This window comes from Trachemys scripta, chromosome 3, assembly GCF_013100865.1.
Source record: "Trachemys scripta elegans isolate TJP31775 chromosome 3, CAS_Tse_1.0, whole genome shotgun sequence".
Lineage (NCBI taxonomy): Eukaryota > Metazoa > Chordata > Testudines > Emydidae > Trachemys > Trachemys scripta.
Window position 1 is genome coordinate 36,498,706 of NC_048300.1, and position 14,142 is coordinate 36,512,847.

Here is a 14,142-nt window from a genome sequence, read left to right on the forward strand (position 1 = left end):
TGGGTGCATGGGGTGAATTTCCCGGGTATGCAACTGTCTCTATCCCAAAATGTTATCTATAGCCCGTAATTTTCTCGCTTTTTTTTCAAAATCCCACAAACCCACGTGGCCTTCCTCATTGTCTAACATCTCTGAGAGAAGCATGGTGGCTGTATGCCTCTGTACTATTGTCATGAGTGTTGCAAGCACAGGGTGCACAATCCTGGGGTATTTGCAGAACCGTAAGAAGAACCTAATGAGTGAGAGGCATGGTCATTCCATGGAGGACTCATTGCTGTGGGACATAGTGAGAACCAATTCAAGGATTTTGGTGGTGTTCATGGAACAGCTGCAGATGGTGGAGTGGCGCTTCTGGGCCTGAGAAACAAGCACTGACTAGTGGGATTGCATTGTTATGCAAGTATGGGATCACAAGCAGTAACTGCAGAACTTTTGGATGCACAAGGCCGCATTCCTGGAGCTGTGCGCTAAGCGTGCCCCAGCCCTCTAGCACAGTGATGCCAAAATGAGAGCTGCACTGACAGTGGAGAAGCAAGTAGTGATTGCACTGTGGAAACATGCAATGCCAGTTTGCTACAGGTCAGCTGGGAATCAATTTGAAGTCCCCCACAGGGGCCGTTGTGATGCAAGTGTGCAGGGCCATTAATCATCTCTTGCTATGCAGGAGTGTGACTCTCAGCAATGTGCAGGACATAGTGGATGGATTTGCAGCAGTTGGGTTTCCGAATTGTGGTAGAGTGATAGACAGCACATATATCCCTATTTTAACACCAAATCACCTTGCCACAGAGTATATTGACAGAATGGGCTGCTTTTCTATGGTTATGCAACTGTTGGTGGATCACTGGGGATGCTTCACTAACAGCAGTATGGGCTGGTCAATGAAGGTGCATGATCCTCGTATCTTCAAGAACTTTCTCTCCCGACCAGAGGATTAGCATTGGGGATGTTGGAATGTCAATAGTGATCCTGGGCTACCCAGCCTACTGCTTGCTCCCCTGGCTCATGAAGCCATATGCCAGCCATCTCAACAGCACCAAGGAATAGTTCAATTACCAGCTCGGCAGGTGCAGAGTAACAGTTGAATGTGTTTTAGGTCATTTTAAAGGATGCTGGTATTGTTTACTCATGCGATTGGACCGTAATAAGAAAAATATCCCAATTGTTATAGCTGCCTGCTGTGTCCTGCATAATATCTGTGAAGCAAAGGGCGCAAAGTTTCCACAAGGGTGGAGGACGGAGGTGAGGAGGCTGTCTGCTGAGTTTGAACAGACAGGTGCAAGGGCTATTAGAAGGGTGCAATGCAGAGCTATATGGTTAAGGGAGGCTTTGAAAGACCATTTTAACAGTGAGTCAGAGTAATATGTGGTGGTGCTGTAGTGTGGTCTGTCTGGCCTTGCTCTTTTGTGATCTGGTAGGAATTATGTGGTGAATGCTGTAGGAATATAACATTGTCAATGCACCTATTAATGTTGTTTGTGAATTATTTTATGAGTTGTGTGACACTGTGTAATGGGTTGCTTTCAGAACTGCAGAGCGCTTGGCAGCATGTGCTGTGAGCTAATAAATATGAATTATTTTCCAAATAATAGTTTTATTCTGTAATAATCAGTGCAAAAATCAAAAACCCAGTGCAGTTTTACAACAAATACATTTAAAAACGTAATAAATTAAAAGAACAGAACTTATGAAGGGGAAGGATCATTCATCTTCATTTAAACTACACATACTCACACTGACCTGTGAAAGCCACAGTTGATGTGAAGATGTGACTGTCTTTAATGTCCCCCAGGGTGGAGTGGTAGGGGTAATGTAGCAACCTCTGATGCCAGGCGGAATGTTGGGGGGAGGGGGAGGGTTTAGGGAGGTCCCAATGTTGAGTTCTCAGTGGGCTTCAGAGGAATGTGAGCCTGGGATTGTTGAACCTGCAGGTCCACCAGAGTCTGCTGCAGAGTCTGCCTGAGAAGTCCCATTATGTCCTGGTGCATCTCCCTCTCCTTTTCCTGTTGGAACTCCTGGGCCTATGTCCTCTCCATTCTTTCCTTGCCCATGGTATCTGCAGTGTTCATCCGCCAGGCCCCCATGTTCATGGTCTGATACAGCACTGGCTTTCAGGATCTCATTGAACATATCATCCCGAGTGCTCCTTCTCCTCATCTGGCTCAGGCATTCCGTGAGTGTGGAGGGGGAGACCCTGAAGGCTGCAATGGCAGCAGCTGAAGATAAAACCCACAGAGGTACCATTGTCAGTGTATTCACTGTGGAAAGCGAAACTTGAGGTGCTGAACTCACTCGCCTTGCTCCTCTAACGTTTTAAGTACAGCATTGTCATTTCTTCTTGGGATTGCTTGTGCACGGCGTTAATCACAGCTCCAGTCACGGTGAGCATGGCTTGCTGGGGGTTGGTGTTGCATGATTCTAGTAGTATAGGGCAGTGGCACTGAATACTGGCACCGTTTTCCACCATTTTCCATTTTATCCTTTTATCTCACTCCTGCGGATAACAAAGGCAGAGAGAGAGCACAGCTGCTTCTGGTGTCCTTAAGCTGGCTGGGCCCATATGCTGCTAGCTTGTGTACTGCAATGGTGCCTGCCAAAGTTATCAATGAGTGGCGTGGGAAAGCATTCTACCACGGAGGAAGAAATAGGGCAGCCCTCCCTAGAAACCTTCGACGGAGGATTGCAGAGTACCTCCATGAAAGTTTCATTAAGATCTCTCAAGAGAATTCAAGGGACATCCCTGTGTACATAAAAGCTCCGATTTGCTCCCTCTGCCTGACTCTATAGGTGAATGTAAAGCAGATAGCAACTCTACTCTTGGTTGTACCACTACCTCTTCTAGCATGAGTAAATTAAATTAATGAAAAGTCAAAAGATATGTCCTGCTACTTTGGGAGCGCCATCTCTGTAATTGAAAATTTATCTGCACGCTTGCCCAAAGTTCCTTCCCCTACATTGGGCTCACCTGTGCTTGACTGTCAGGACTGCAGTGGAGTCAAAAACAGGCTCACTGTGCAGCTCGATCTCCTTGGTCACCTGTCCCCCATACTTCTCCTTGCTGTTCCTGGCAGGGGTCTGTGACTCAGCCTCCTCAGAGGTATCAACGATGCTGTGGGTAGTGGTGGTGGAGTCTTTGCTGAGTATGGCATGTAGCTTTTTGTAAAAGTGGCAGGTGTGCAGCTTGGCACTGGATTGATTGTTGCCTTCCCTGCACCCTTCTGGTAAGTCTGCCACAGCTCCTTGGCTTTCATGCAGCATTGGTGCTGGTCCCTGTCAAATCCCTTCTCCTGTGTCCCATGAGCAATCTGTAGATGTCGACGTTTCTATGGCTGCTTTGAAGCTGAGCTCTTCTCCCCACAGGCCCAGGAGATCCAATATCTCCTGTTTACACTAGGCAGGAGTATGTCTGGAGCATGTAGCTGACATGGTCAGCTGGGCAGTTGCACACAACAGTGGAGAGCTGCTTTGTGTGCTTGCCAAGCCAGGAAATCAGGAAAAGGAATTTCAAAAATTCTTGGGGCTTTGAACGGGTGTGGGGGGCTTCCGGTCTCCATGACCTCTTGGTAGTGGAGTTCACAATGCCTGACCAGAGTGGTCCGTCTGGAGCATGGCGGGATAGCTGCTGGAGGACAGTTAGGGTCGACATAAGTACCACAGTACATCAACAGTGACTCTACGCTGCTCGGGGAGATGGTGTTACTATGTTGGTGTAACGAGGCACTTACAGCTGTGGGAGACAAATTTGAGTGTAGACACATGCACAATTAGGTCGACGTAAGCTGCTTAACTTGGTAGTGTAGACCAGACCTGAATCAAAAAGTATCTATTTTTTCCCCCTTCTTGGTTGACAAATTTAAGTGTAATGTACCTGAAGCTCAGAAAAGGATGATCAAATTGACTTTACTTACGAGGTTTGATGCTTCAGATAATCCTGAGAAATTTTGAAAATTGTCTCCTCATGGTAACTGAAGAGAAAAAGTGCAACTTTTATGGCTTGATTTTACTTGTAATACAGAAGGTTCAGGATTTATTTGTCCAGGATAGATTGCTAAGCATTACAGTTTTACTAGCTGTAGTAAAGAATTTGACACTCATTTCTTCATATGTTTGCTGTTGTTAAAAAATATAAATACATGTATATCCTTTAGTTTCTTTCATCCAAGAATCTCAATGTTTCATAAATGTGGTGGTAGCTAGAAAAGTGAATAAATGATTCACTTTTTTTACTATTTTTTACTATGACTATTCTTTTGAAAGCACTTTGCACAGTGCCATTGTATTGCTTTAATTGTTAATAGTGATGAATGGAATTTAAAGTGGAAATTAAGTGGCATAAATGAGTAAATGCATGGATTTGTTCATCTCCATGGCTATGGTTAAAGTATGTAATTTGAGGACTTTTACAACAAAGTAGCATATGTTACAAAACAAATTATGATTTTTTTCCCCCCAGGTTCATGCTTTAAATATCCTGAGGGCCTTGTTTAGGGATACCCGCTTTGGTGAAAACATCATACCTTACATAGCAGATGGAATACAAGCAGCAATTCTAGGTTTTACATCCCCTGTCTGGGCAGTAAGTTAATCCTTAATACATTGTATTATATTGGAGAAGCATGTGGTGACGGTGCTAATCAAAGCGTTTGTAATGTTTGTCAATAATTGTACCACAGCAGATGGAATTTTTATGAACTGTACATCCATGTGTATTACAGAATGTGATGTACAATACTAGAGAAAAATCACAGGAAAGCTGCAGTTTGGGTCTCAGTATTGTTATATCAATGTATTTTTTGTGTTAGTTTGATGTAATGCAGAGTGTACTTCTTTCTAATTTCAAGAGCGACAAAAGTAAATTATCTTACAAATTAAAAAAAAATCTGATTGGCTGATAAATAGTGAGTCAATGTGTCATGTTAGTAAGAGTCAAGGTCCCCCCCCCCCCAATCATTGGACTGGGTCTCAGTGCAAGATGGTTATCAGTATGTTATTTTTAAAGTCCAATATCTCATGACCTGCCATGGCTAAAAATAAATGCTTTAAACTACTGGAAACCTGGGCTCACGTTTGTTCCTTGCCCTAAATGTAGCCCAAGGATATGTCTGGACTTTGCAGTAGTTCCCAGACTGATTATTCCAGAAAGCCTTACTTTCTTAATAGTACTTTCATCTGATTGATGATGATGAATTTGTGATGTTCTTTGCAGGTAAGGGCAGGGCCAGTGCAAGGAAGTTTTGCGCCCTAGGCGAAACTTCCACCTTGCGCCCCCCCAGCCCTGCGGCAGCTCCCCACCCCAGCTCACCTCTGCTCCGCCTCCTCCCCGAGTACGCCGCCCCTGCTCTAATTCTCCTCCCCTCCCAGGCTTGTGGCGCCAAACAGCTGATTGGTGCTGCAAGTCTGGGAGACGGGAAAAGTGGAGCGGCCGCTGCGCTGGGAGAGGGAGTCTGAGCTGCCGGCAGCCCAGCCCAGGAACGCTGTAAAAAGAAAAAATTGGGGGCACCGCTTTTTAGCGCCCCCAAATCTTGGTGCCCTAGGCAACTGCCTAGTTTGCCTTAATGGTAGTACCAGCCCTGGGTAAGGAAGATGAGCTCTGGACTGTGGTCTCAGTGTTTTGTGATTTATGAACGCTATGATTCCCATTGAACTATGATGTGTTAATTGAATTTGATTTGGTTTCTGCTGAGTGTTTCACTGGTCTTCAGTTCCCTGAGATCCACTATTTCTGTCTCTGACTCCTGGCCATCAACTCTGATACTATTATTGACAGTTATCATCAATGTTGCACTTTGCAATGGGAAGCTACTCACCATCCTTAAACATGCAGAGATCCACTCCTTTCTTAATCCCATGATAAATAGAGTCAATATTCCTTTTTAAATAATGTGACTGAGAAAGGGTACCTCTTAGTGTCTTGGTAATATTTATCTGAGAAACTCTTAAATTAGATATTACAGAAAACACACACATAGTTTTTGGCTAATTAACATATACTTGTTTTTTGTTGTTTAGATACCATGGTGCATTGTAAATACCTTGGTAAATGTTCTTACACTTGTTGTACTGCATAAAAAGCAGTCTGTCAAAATTTAGATATAAGTGTGTGTTGGGGAAACTAAATGGGGGAGAAAGTAGAAAAATGTAAGAAAATCAGAAAATTCAGATGTAAGTTGAAACTCCTGAGTCTGCAGTGCCTTCATTTCTATGCTTCCATAGCTGTGCTCATTACAGAATGGAATATAGTTTTATATGTCTACTGATCCCTACCTGTTCCATGAGGCAGACAGTGACATCTTTTCAGGGAGGCCTGGGAAAAGGCAGAACTTATGAGGCTAAGCATATGGCTCCTAAAACAGGGAGCAGGCATTGGCCTGCAGAGGGGAAGGCAGAAGGACCCAGCAAGTGCTGAAGAGAAAATTCCTGTGCAAGGACAAAGAAATGAGAATTTGCCTACTACTCAACTCTCCAATTGCCTGCTATATTAGCATGTAACCTTTGTCTAGTGCCAACCATTGAAAATCCATTCCAGAAAAAAACAAAACGAAAACACTATAGTCTATGCCCCTACAGTGACACTAGCAAAACTGAAGAATATGCAGGTTGTGGAGTGAGAGTTCATACTTTCGGGAGATGTTTGTGAGATGGTCCCTGAGCTAAAGAAGTTGGAGCCACTGGTAGATGTTCTTTTCCTTATTTTAAAGATTGGGAAATGGGGCAGAGGTTGGTGATTTACCCAAGGTTACACAGGAAGTTTGTGGCAGCGTCAGGGATGGATACCAGATTGCTTGCTTCCCAGCCCTGATTTTTCAACCATTAAGCCACACAATCTCCTCCACTAAACTATTTTAGGGCACTGAAGTTCATTAAACTATTTGTCTGTTCCACTCACATGTTAAATATTAACAGAGTCCTGTGGCACTTTATAGACTAACAGATGTATTGGAGCATAAGCTTTCGTGGGTGAATACCGACTTTGTCAGACACATGTAATGGAAATTTCCAGAGGCAGGTATAAATATGAGGCAAGAATCAGTCTAGAGATAACGAGGTTAGTTCAATCAGGGAGAATGAGGCCCTCTTCAGTTGAGGAGTGAACACCAAGGGAGGAGAAACTGCTTCTGTAGTTGGCTAGCCATTCACAGTCTTTGTTTAATCCTGAGCTGATGGTGTCAAATTTGCAAATGAACTGAAGCTCAGCGGTTTTTCTTTGAAGTCTGGTCCTGAAGTTTTCTCCTACAGGTTTTTGTATATTGCCATTCCTAATATCTGACTTGTGTCCATTTATCCTTTTACGTAGGGACTATCCAGTTTGGCGGATGTACATAGCAGAGGGGCAGAGCTGGCACATGATGGCGTATATAACATTGGTGGATATTCATTCACCTACACCTACACTTGCTTTTTACAGATCCAGACTAACACGGCTATCCCTCTGATGTTAAATATTGTATAGCAAACTACTTTCACCTTCCTGTGCCGCTAAGAAGGATGCTAGATTAGGGACTGTTTGTCTAGTCTGGCATGCAAAATGTTCTGTTGCTGTTTTAAAAAATTCTAAATTAAATTACATCTAAATTTGAAATCTAGTTTACAGTGTGGTTTGAAAGCTGCTTAATATCTATTCTATGTTTCTTTATACATTAGGTGAGAAATTCCTCCACTCTTCTGTTTAGTACCCTGATTACAAGAATTTTTGGAGTTAAAAGAGGGAAGGATGAAAATTCCAAAAAAAATAGGTAAGCTCCATCTGATGCTAACTTTACTTTTGCAAAGCATTGACTCAGCCAAGAATAATTTGAAAATGTTGCATGCTTTTATGGATTTATCTGAAGAATAATGTTACAAAAACATCTGAGTTAGTTTAAACTGTGTTGCCAAGATTAAGCTCTTGAGTTAAAAATATCTCCCCAATGCAGTGAAAATTAATTTTAATTTAAAGTGTAATTTTACAGAAAGGGCCTGATCCTGAAAGATGCTGAGCATCTACAGCTCCCAATCACTTCAATGGGAATTACAATGGTCATCACATCTTGGGATCAGACCCCAAAATGATCCTCCAGAAGTTGAGTAACTGGTCCATGATTTTCAGAGCATTAGGACTCCCAGGGAATTGCAATTTATTCATTTTTGAAATGTCTGCTATTTTTACTATACAGTGACTCATCTTGCTGGTCTTAGGAAACAATTTTATTTTTGTGTATAATATAATTAACTGTGGATGTTCTGGCTCTAGTGGTAGTCAGTATGGTGGCTCTTAGGGAGTTCTGAAATATTTGCTGACAGCAGACAGATGTATTGCTGTTGTTGACACTTCTTGCTGCTCTGTAATTGCAGGAATTCCATGACAAATAGATGAAACATCATAATTGCTACCCAAAAATGAGAGCAGTACCATACCCCCAAATTAGTTACTATGATTGTATTCATGTTGGAGGATGAAAGGGGAGGGGCAACTCCCAAATACAGGTGGGAAAGAGGAGATCATATGTTCAAATCTCACCTCTGCCGACTGTGACTTACTTGGCATCACAGAGACTTTATGGGATAGATCTCATGATTGGAATTTAGGTATGAGTGATATAGTTTGTTCAGGCAGGGCAGACCAGATAAAAAGAGAGGATGTGTGTATATATAGGTATAGACTATATATATGCTTGTTCTGTTGTCTGAAAAGAGGAGAGACGCAGACCAGTTGAAAGTCTCTGGGTAAATATAAAAGGGGTTAAAAAGGGAGGGGTGATGTCATTGTTGGACATCTACTATCGACCACCAAATCAGGAAGAGGAAATGGATGAGGCATTTCTAGAACAAATAACAGCAATATCCAAGACACAAGACCTGGTTGTAATGGGGGACTTTAAATACCCAGACACCTATTGCAAAAGTAATACAGCCAAACCCAAAATTTCCCATAAGTTCTTGGAATGTATTGGGGACAACTTTTTGTTTCAGAAAGTGGAGGACGTAATCAGGGGGACAGACATTTTAGACATGCAAGAGGGAGGAATTGTATTGAATTTGAATTTGAAGGTGGAAGGCAATTTGGGTGAAAGTGATCATGAAATGATGTATTTCATGATCCTAAGAAAGGGAAAGAGTGAGCAACAGAATAATGACAACAGACTTCAAAAAACCAGACTCTAACAGACTCTGAGAACTGATAAGTAAGATCCCACAGGAAGAAAATCTAAAGTTAGAAGAGTTCAGAAGAGCTGGCAGTTTCTCAAGGAGAGAATATTAAAGGCACAACTGCAAATTATCCTGATGCGAAGAAAAGATAGAAAGACTAGTAATAGGCCAATATGGCTCCATCAGGAGCTCTTTAGTGACATGAAAATCAAAAAGTCCTGCAAAAAGTGGAAACATGGTTACTGGTCTAATGGATTGGGGAGGGAAGCAGTAGGTGTGAGAGATCTTGATTTTAGTTAGGCTTTTGGTGCAGTCCCATGGGATATTCTCATAAACAAACTAGGGAAATACTGTCTAAATGAAATTACTATAGGGTGGGTGCACATCTGGTTGAAAGACTGTTCTCAGAGTAGTTTTCAATGGTATGCTATCAAACTGGGAGGATGCCTCCAGTGGGGTCCCATAGGATTCAGTCCTGGGTCTGGTACTATTCAATACTTTCATTAATGACATCGATAGTAGAGTGGACAGTTTGCTTATAAAATTTGCAGATGACGTGAAGCTGGGAGAGGTTGCAAGCACTTTGGAGGACAGGATTAGAATTCAAAGGACCTTGACAAATTGGAGAATTTGTCTGAATTCAATAAGATGAAATTCCGTAAAGACAAGTGCAAATTTTCACCTAGGAAGGAAAAATCAAATGCACTATTATAAAATAGGGAATAACGGGTTACGTGGTAGTACTACTGAAAAGAATTTGGGAGTTGTAGTGCATCCCAAAATGAATATGAATCAACAATGTGATGCAGTTGCAAAAAAGGCTAATATTATTCTGGTTTGTGTGTAAGACATGGGAGGCAATTGTCCTGTTCTACTCTGCACTAATGAGGCCTTAGCTGGAATACTCATTCTGGGCACCACAGTTTATGAAAGATGTGGACAAATTTTCTTTATAAAAAGAAGTGGTTTATTTAATTCACACAAAGAGAGCGTCCTGCCACACACACTTATTTCGTATTTGTAAATTATAGAGCACACCAAACTATAGGTGTTTCATATTCAAGTTACTTTGTCATTTTCCCCTTCTCCCATACCTAACAGTGTGAACCTATCCATTGAGGTACAAACCCTGTATAAAAGACTAGGAAATAAATATAAAAAACTTTATTTAGTGACAGTTAAGACTACATCAGTATAGACCCTATCCATGCAAAACCTGAAAAACATGGAAGTAACAAGTTAAGGGAAAAGTCTCCTGCATTTCTAGCCTTTTTCACATTGCCTACAGTGCTGTCGATAACACTTCAGTACTCCATAAGGCTTTCACTTCCTCATCTGACTGATACCAAAAGGCAATATGTACCTCAGCTTCTTCATACTCTTATTCTAATGCAAAACCTTAACTGTGACCTCAGCAGTATTAAGGCAGCCTAGCTCCCCAGATGTATGGAGTCAGTATGTGACAAATGTGCTGATCTGTTGTTACAAGAGTGTCTGAGGTCTGTTCCTGTTTTGCAACAGAGTGCAGCTTTCATGAAGTTGCATGTCGGTATCTGTTGGAGGTAGCTTGCACAGGCAACCTTAATTCTGTCATATCCCTACTTTTAAGTGCTTGACGCTGCAACCTCAGTGTTCTTTTAATGTAGGGTTTTTTAAATATATATGTTAAATGGATGCTGTCAACTTAAATTGTACTTCTTTCTGAAACTTCTTTTGTTCACTGTTATAGTAATCACTGGGTGTTACTTTAATTGAAAGATTAGAGTAGAAAATATTTTTTTCTGTCTTTTCATATTGTTTACTTTGTACATTGGACAGGACTTTGGTTGTAGTCAGTTTTATTGTTTCTTCTTTGAGTGCTTGTTCATGTCGATTCCAATCGTGTGTATGCGTGCACGTACACAGTAGCCGGAAGATGATTCCCTTAGCAGCAGCCGTAGGGTCGGCCTGGGCGCCCCCTGGAGTCGCACCTTCATGGCACCCAATATAGTGCCCTGCTGACCTGCCACCCCTCTGTTCCTTCTTACCACCAGTGACGGTAGCAGGAACTTCCCTGGCTCTTGCTTCAGCAAGCGGCTTAGCAGCTCGACTCTCGTTGTATTCTTCTTGTTTAGTCAGTTAGTATAGTTTGTTACCTAGTTAAGTAGTTGCGGGGGTTGTTCCCCTTCCTTCCTTGCTGTGCCCAGGGCATGCTGCGATCTGCAGGTTTCAAGACCTGCAAGGACTGCATGAAGCGCATGCCAAAGAGTGACCCCCACACCTCTATCTTTTTGGTGACCTTCGCCCAGACACCATAAACAAGATGTAAAATCTGTTTGGAATTCCAACCGAGAACCCTGAAAGAGAGAGAGCAGCGGCTTAAAATCCTCCTCATGGAGGCAGCTCTTCGACCACAGTCGGACTCTGGTGCTGGGGACCCTACCACCAGCACATCATCTTCGGTGCGGAGTGTGCCGGCACCCTCTTCGAGGGACCAGGCACCAAAAAAAGATGCGCCCAAGGAGCCTCGGCGCCGTCATGGAGCGTCTCGAGAATATTCCAGCCTTTGCCCCTGGTCCCAGTCACCGATGCAGAAGAAGAAGAGGGTTGAAAGCAGTCGATCCCCAATACCTAGACTCATAGAGACTAGCCATCTGTGGCACCACATTTGGGCCATGTCTTTGAGACGCAAGGGGTGGCCACATCAACTCAACAAAGAAACTCAAGTTCCTCATAGTCTCTCTGGCCTCCATCATTCCCTCATTGGATCCAGCAGACTGGTATGCCACCCTCGACTTGAAGGATGCGTACTTTCATATCGCGATCACTCAGCCCCACAGGAAGTACCTCAGGTTCATGGTGAACAACATCCACTACCAATTCACAGTCCTCCCGTTCGGCCTGTCAGCAGCACCTCGGGTTTTCACCAAGTGCATGGCAGTCGTCGCTGTGTTTCTGCGCAGGCACCAGGTTCAGGTGTTTCTTTACCTCAACAATTGGCTGATCAAGGGCCGCTCCAAGACCCAAGTGGAGGCCCAGGTCAAGTTTATCCGAGCCACCTTCATCAACCTGGGTCTCCTTTTAAACGAAACAAAGTCCACTCTGTCCCCCGTTCAGAGGATAGGGTTTATAGGGGTAGTATAGGACTCAATCCAGGCCAGGGCATACCTACTGCAAGCGAGGTTTCAGGCCCTGACCATTCGAGGCCTCAGATAGTTTCCCACCACCACAGCAAGAAACTGCCTGAAGCTTCTGAAACACATGGCGGCTTGTACCTATGTAGTGCAGCATGCCAGGCTCAGACTACAACCTCTTCAGTCTTGGCTGACATCAGTGTACTGCCTGGCCAGAGACAGCCTGGACAAGATAGTGATCCTACCTCGCCAGGTCCTCAACTCCCTCCTGTGTTGACTCGACACTCAGGAGGTATACTCAGCGGTCCCCTTCACCAGTCCGCAGCTGTCCATGTCTCTAGCGACAGATGCATCAGACGTGGGCTGGGGAGCACATCTAGGAGACTGCCGGACTCAAGGTCTTTGGTCTCAGGCAGATCTGACTCTCCACATCAACATCAGAGAGCTGAGAGTGGTACGCCTGGCGTGGCAGGCTTTTCAGGCATACTTAATGGGACAATGTGCATCAGTCATGACGGACAACACCACCACAATGTTCTATATCGACAAACAGGTGCATGCCCCTCTCCCCTGTGCCAGGAAGCCCTTATGCTGTGGGACTTCTGTGTAGAACATTCAATACATCTGCAAGCGTCGTACCTCCCCGGGGTACAGAATGAGCTGGCAGACCTCCTCAGCAGGTCGTTTCATGGCCACGAGTGGTCCCTTCACCCAGACATCATGATTTCAGTCTTCCAGAGGTGGGGCTTTCCCCCTATAGACCTATTCACCATGCGACACAACAGGAAGTCCCAGCCTGGGACCTTTCTAGACTAATGGGACCACCCTTTGAGCCCTTGGCAATGTGCTCCCTTCTCTATCTCTCTTATAAGGTGGCATTCATGGTGGCGATAACCTCGGCCAGGCAGGTGTCTGAACTCAGGGCCCTAACCTGAGATCTCCCATATACTGTGTTCTATAAGGACAAGGTGCAGCTCAGACCTCACCCTGGTTTCCTCCCAAAGATGATGTTGCAGTTTCACATCAACCAAGACATCTTTCTCCTAGTGTTCTACCCTAAGCCTCATTCCAGCTGCAGGGAGCAGAGACTCCATTCTCTAAATGTCCGCAGGGCGCTAGCCTTTTACATCGAGAGAATGAAGCCGTTCAGAAAATCGGTCCAGTTATTCGTGGCAGTGGCGGACAGAATGAAAGGTCTGCCTGTGTCATCAAAATGTATTTCGTCATGGATCGCATCCTACATCCACGAGTGCTACAACCTGGCGGGGGTTCCTGCACCCCTGATCACTGTGCATTTCACCAGGGCCCAGGCTTAGTCAACAGCGTTCCTGGTGCAGGTCCCCACTCAGGAAATCTGCAGAGCAGCGGACATAGTCCTCTGTCCACACTTTCGCCATGCACTATGCAATTACTCAGCAGGCCAAAGACGATGGGGCCTTTGGATGAGCAGTTCTCCAATCAGTGAATGACTCCGACCCTGCCTCCTGAACTTGGGCTTGAGTCACCTGATTGGAATCAACATGAACAAGCACTTGAAGAAGAAAGAATGGTTACACACCTTCTCATAACTGTTGTTCTTCGAGATGTGTTGTTCATGTCCATTCCAATACCCATCCTCCTTCTCCTCTGTTGGAGTAGCCGGCAAGAAGGAACTGAGGGGGTGGTGGGTCGGCAGGGCACTATATTGGGCGCCATGAGGGCACGACTCCAGGAGGCACCCAGGCCGACCCTACAGCTGCTGCTAAGGGAAAAATCTTCCGGCTACTGTGCATGTGTACGCGCACACATCTGATTGGAATGAACATGAACAACACATCTCGAAGAACAACAGTTACAAGTAGATGAGTAACCGTTCTTTCCCATGTATAGTCAGTGAGCTAATCTCACACAAACAGGGCAAGAC

The 14,142-nt window shown here is 44.2% G+C and overlaps 1 protein-coding gene across 9 annotated transcripts in view; it reads left to right on the top strand.

Annotated features, from left to right (window-relative positions):
- THADA (THADA armadillo repeat containing) overlaps positions 1-14,142 on the top strand; it is a 324,280-nt gene that overhangs the window by 69,644 nt on the left and 240,494 nt on the right. For all 9 annotated transcript variants that reach the window (XM_034764451.1, XM_034764450.1, XM_034764454.1 and 6 more), the window contains 2 exons: positions 4,454-4,576; positions 7,642-7,733. In XM_034764451.1, the coding sequence (XP_034620342.1) occupies positions 4,454-4,576; positions 7,642-7,733 (215 nt within the window). The remainder of the gene's footprint in view (positions 1-4,453; positions 4,577-7,641; positions 7,734-14,142) is intronic.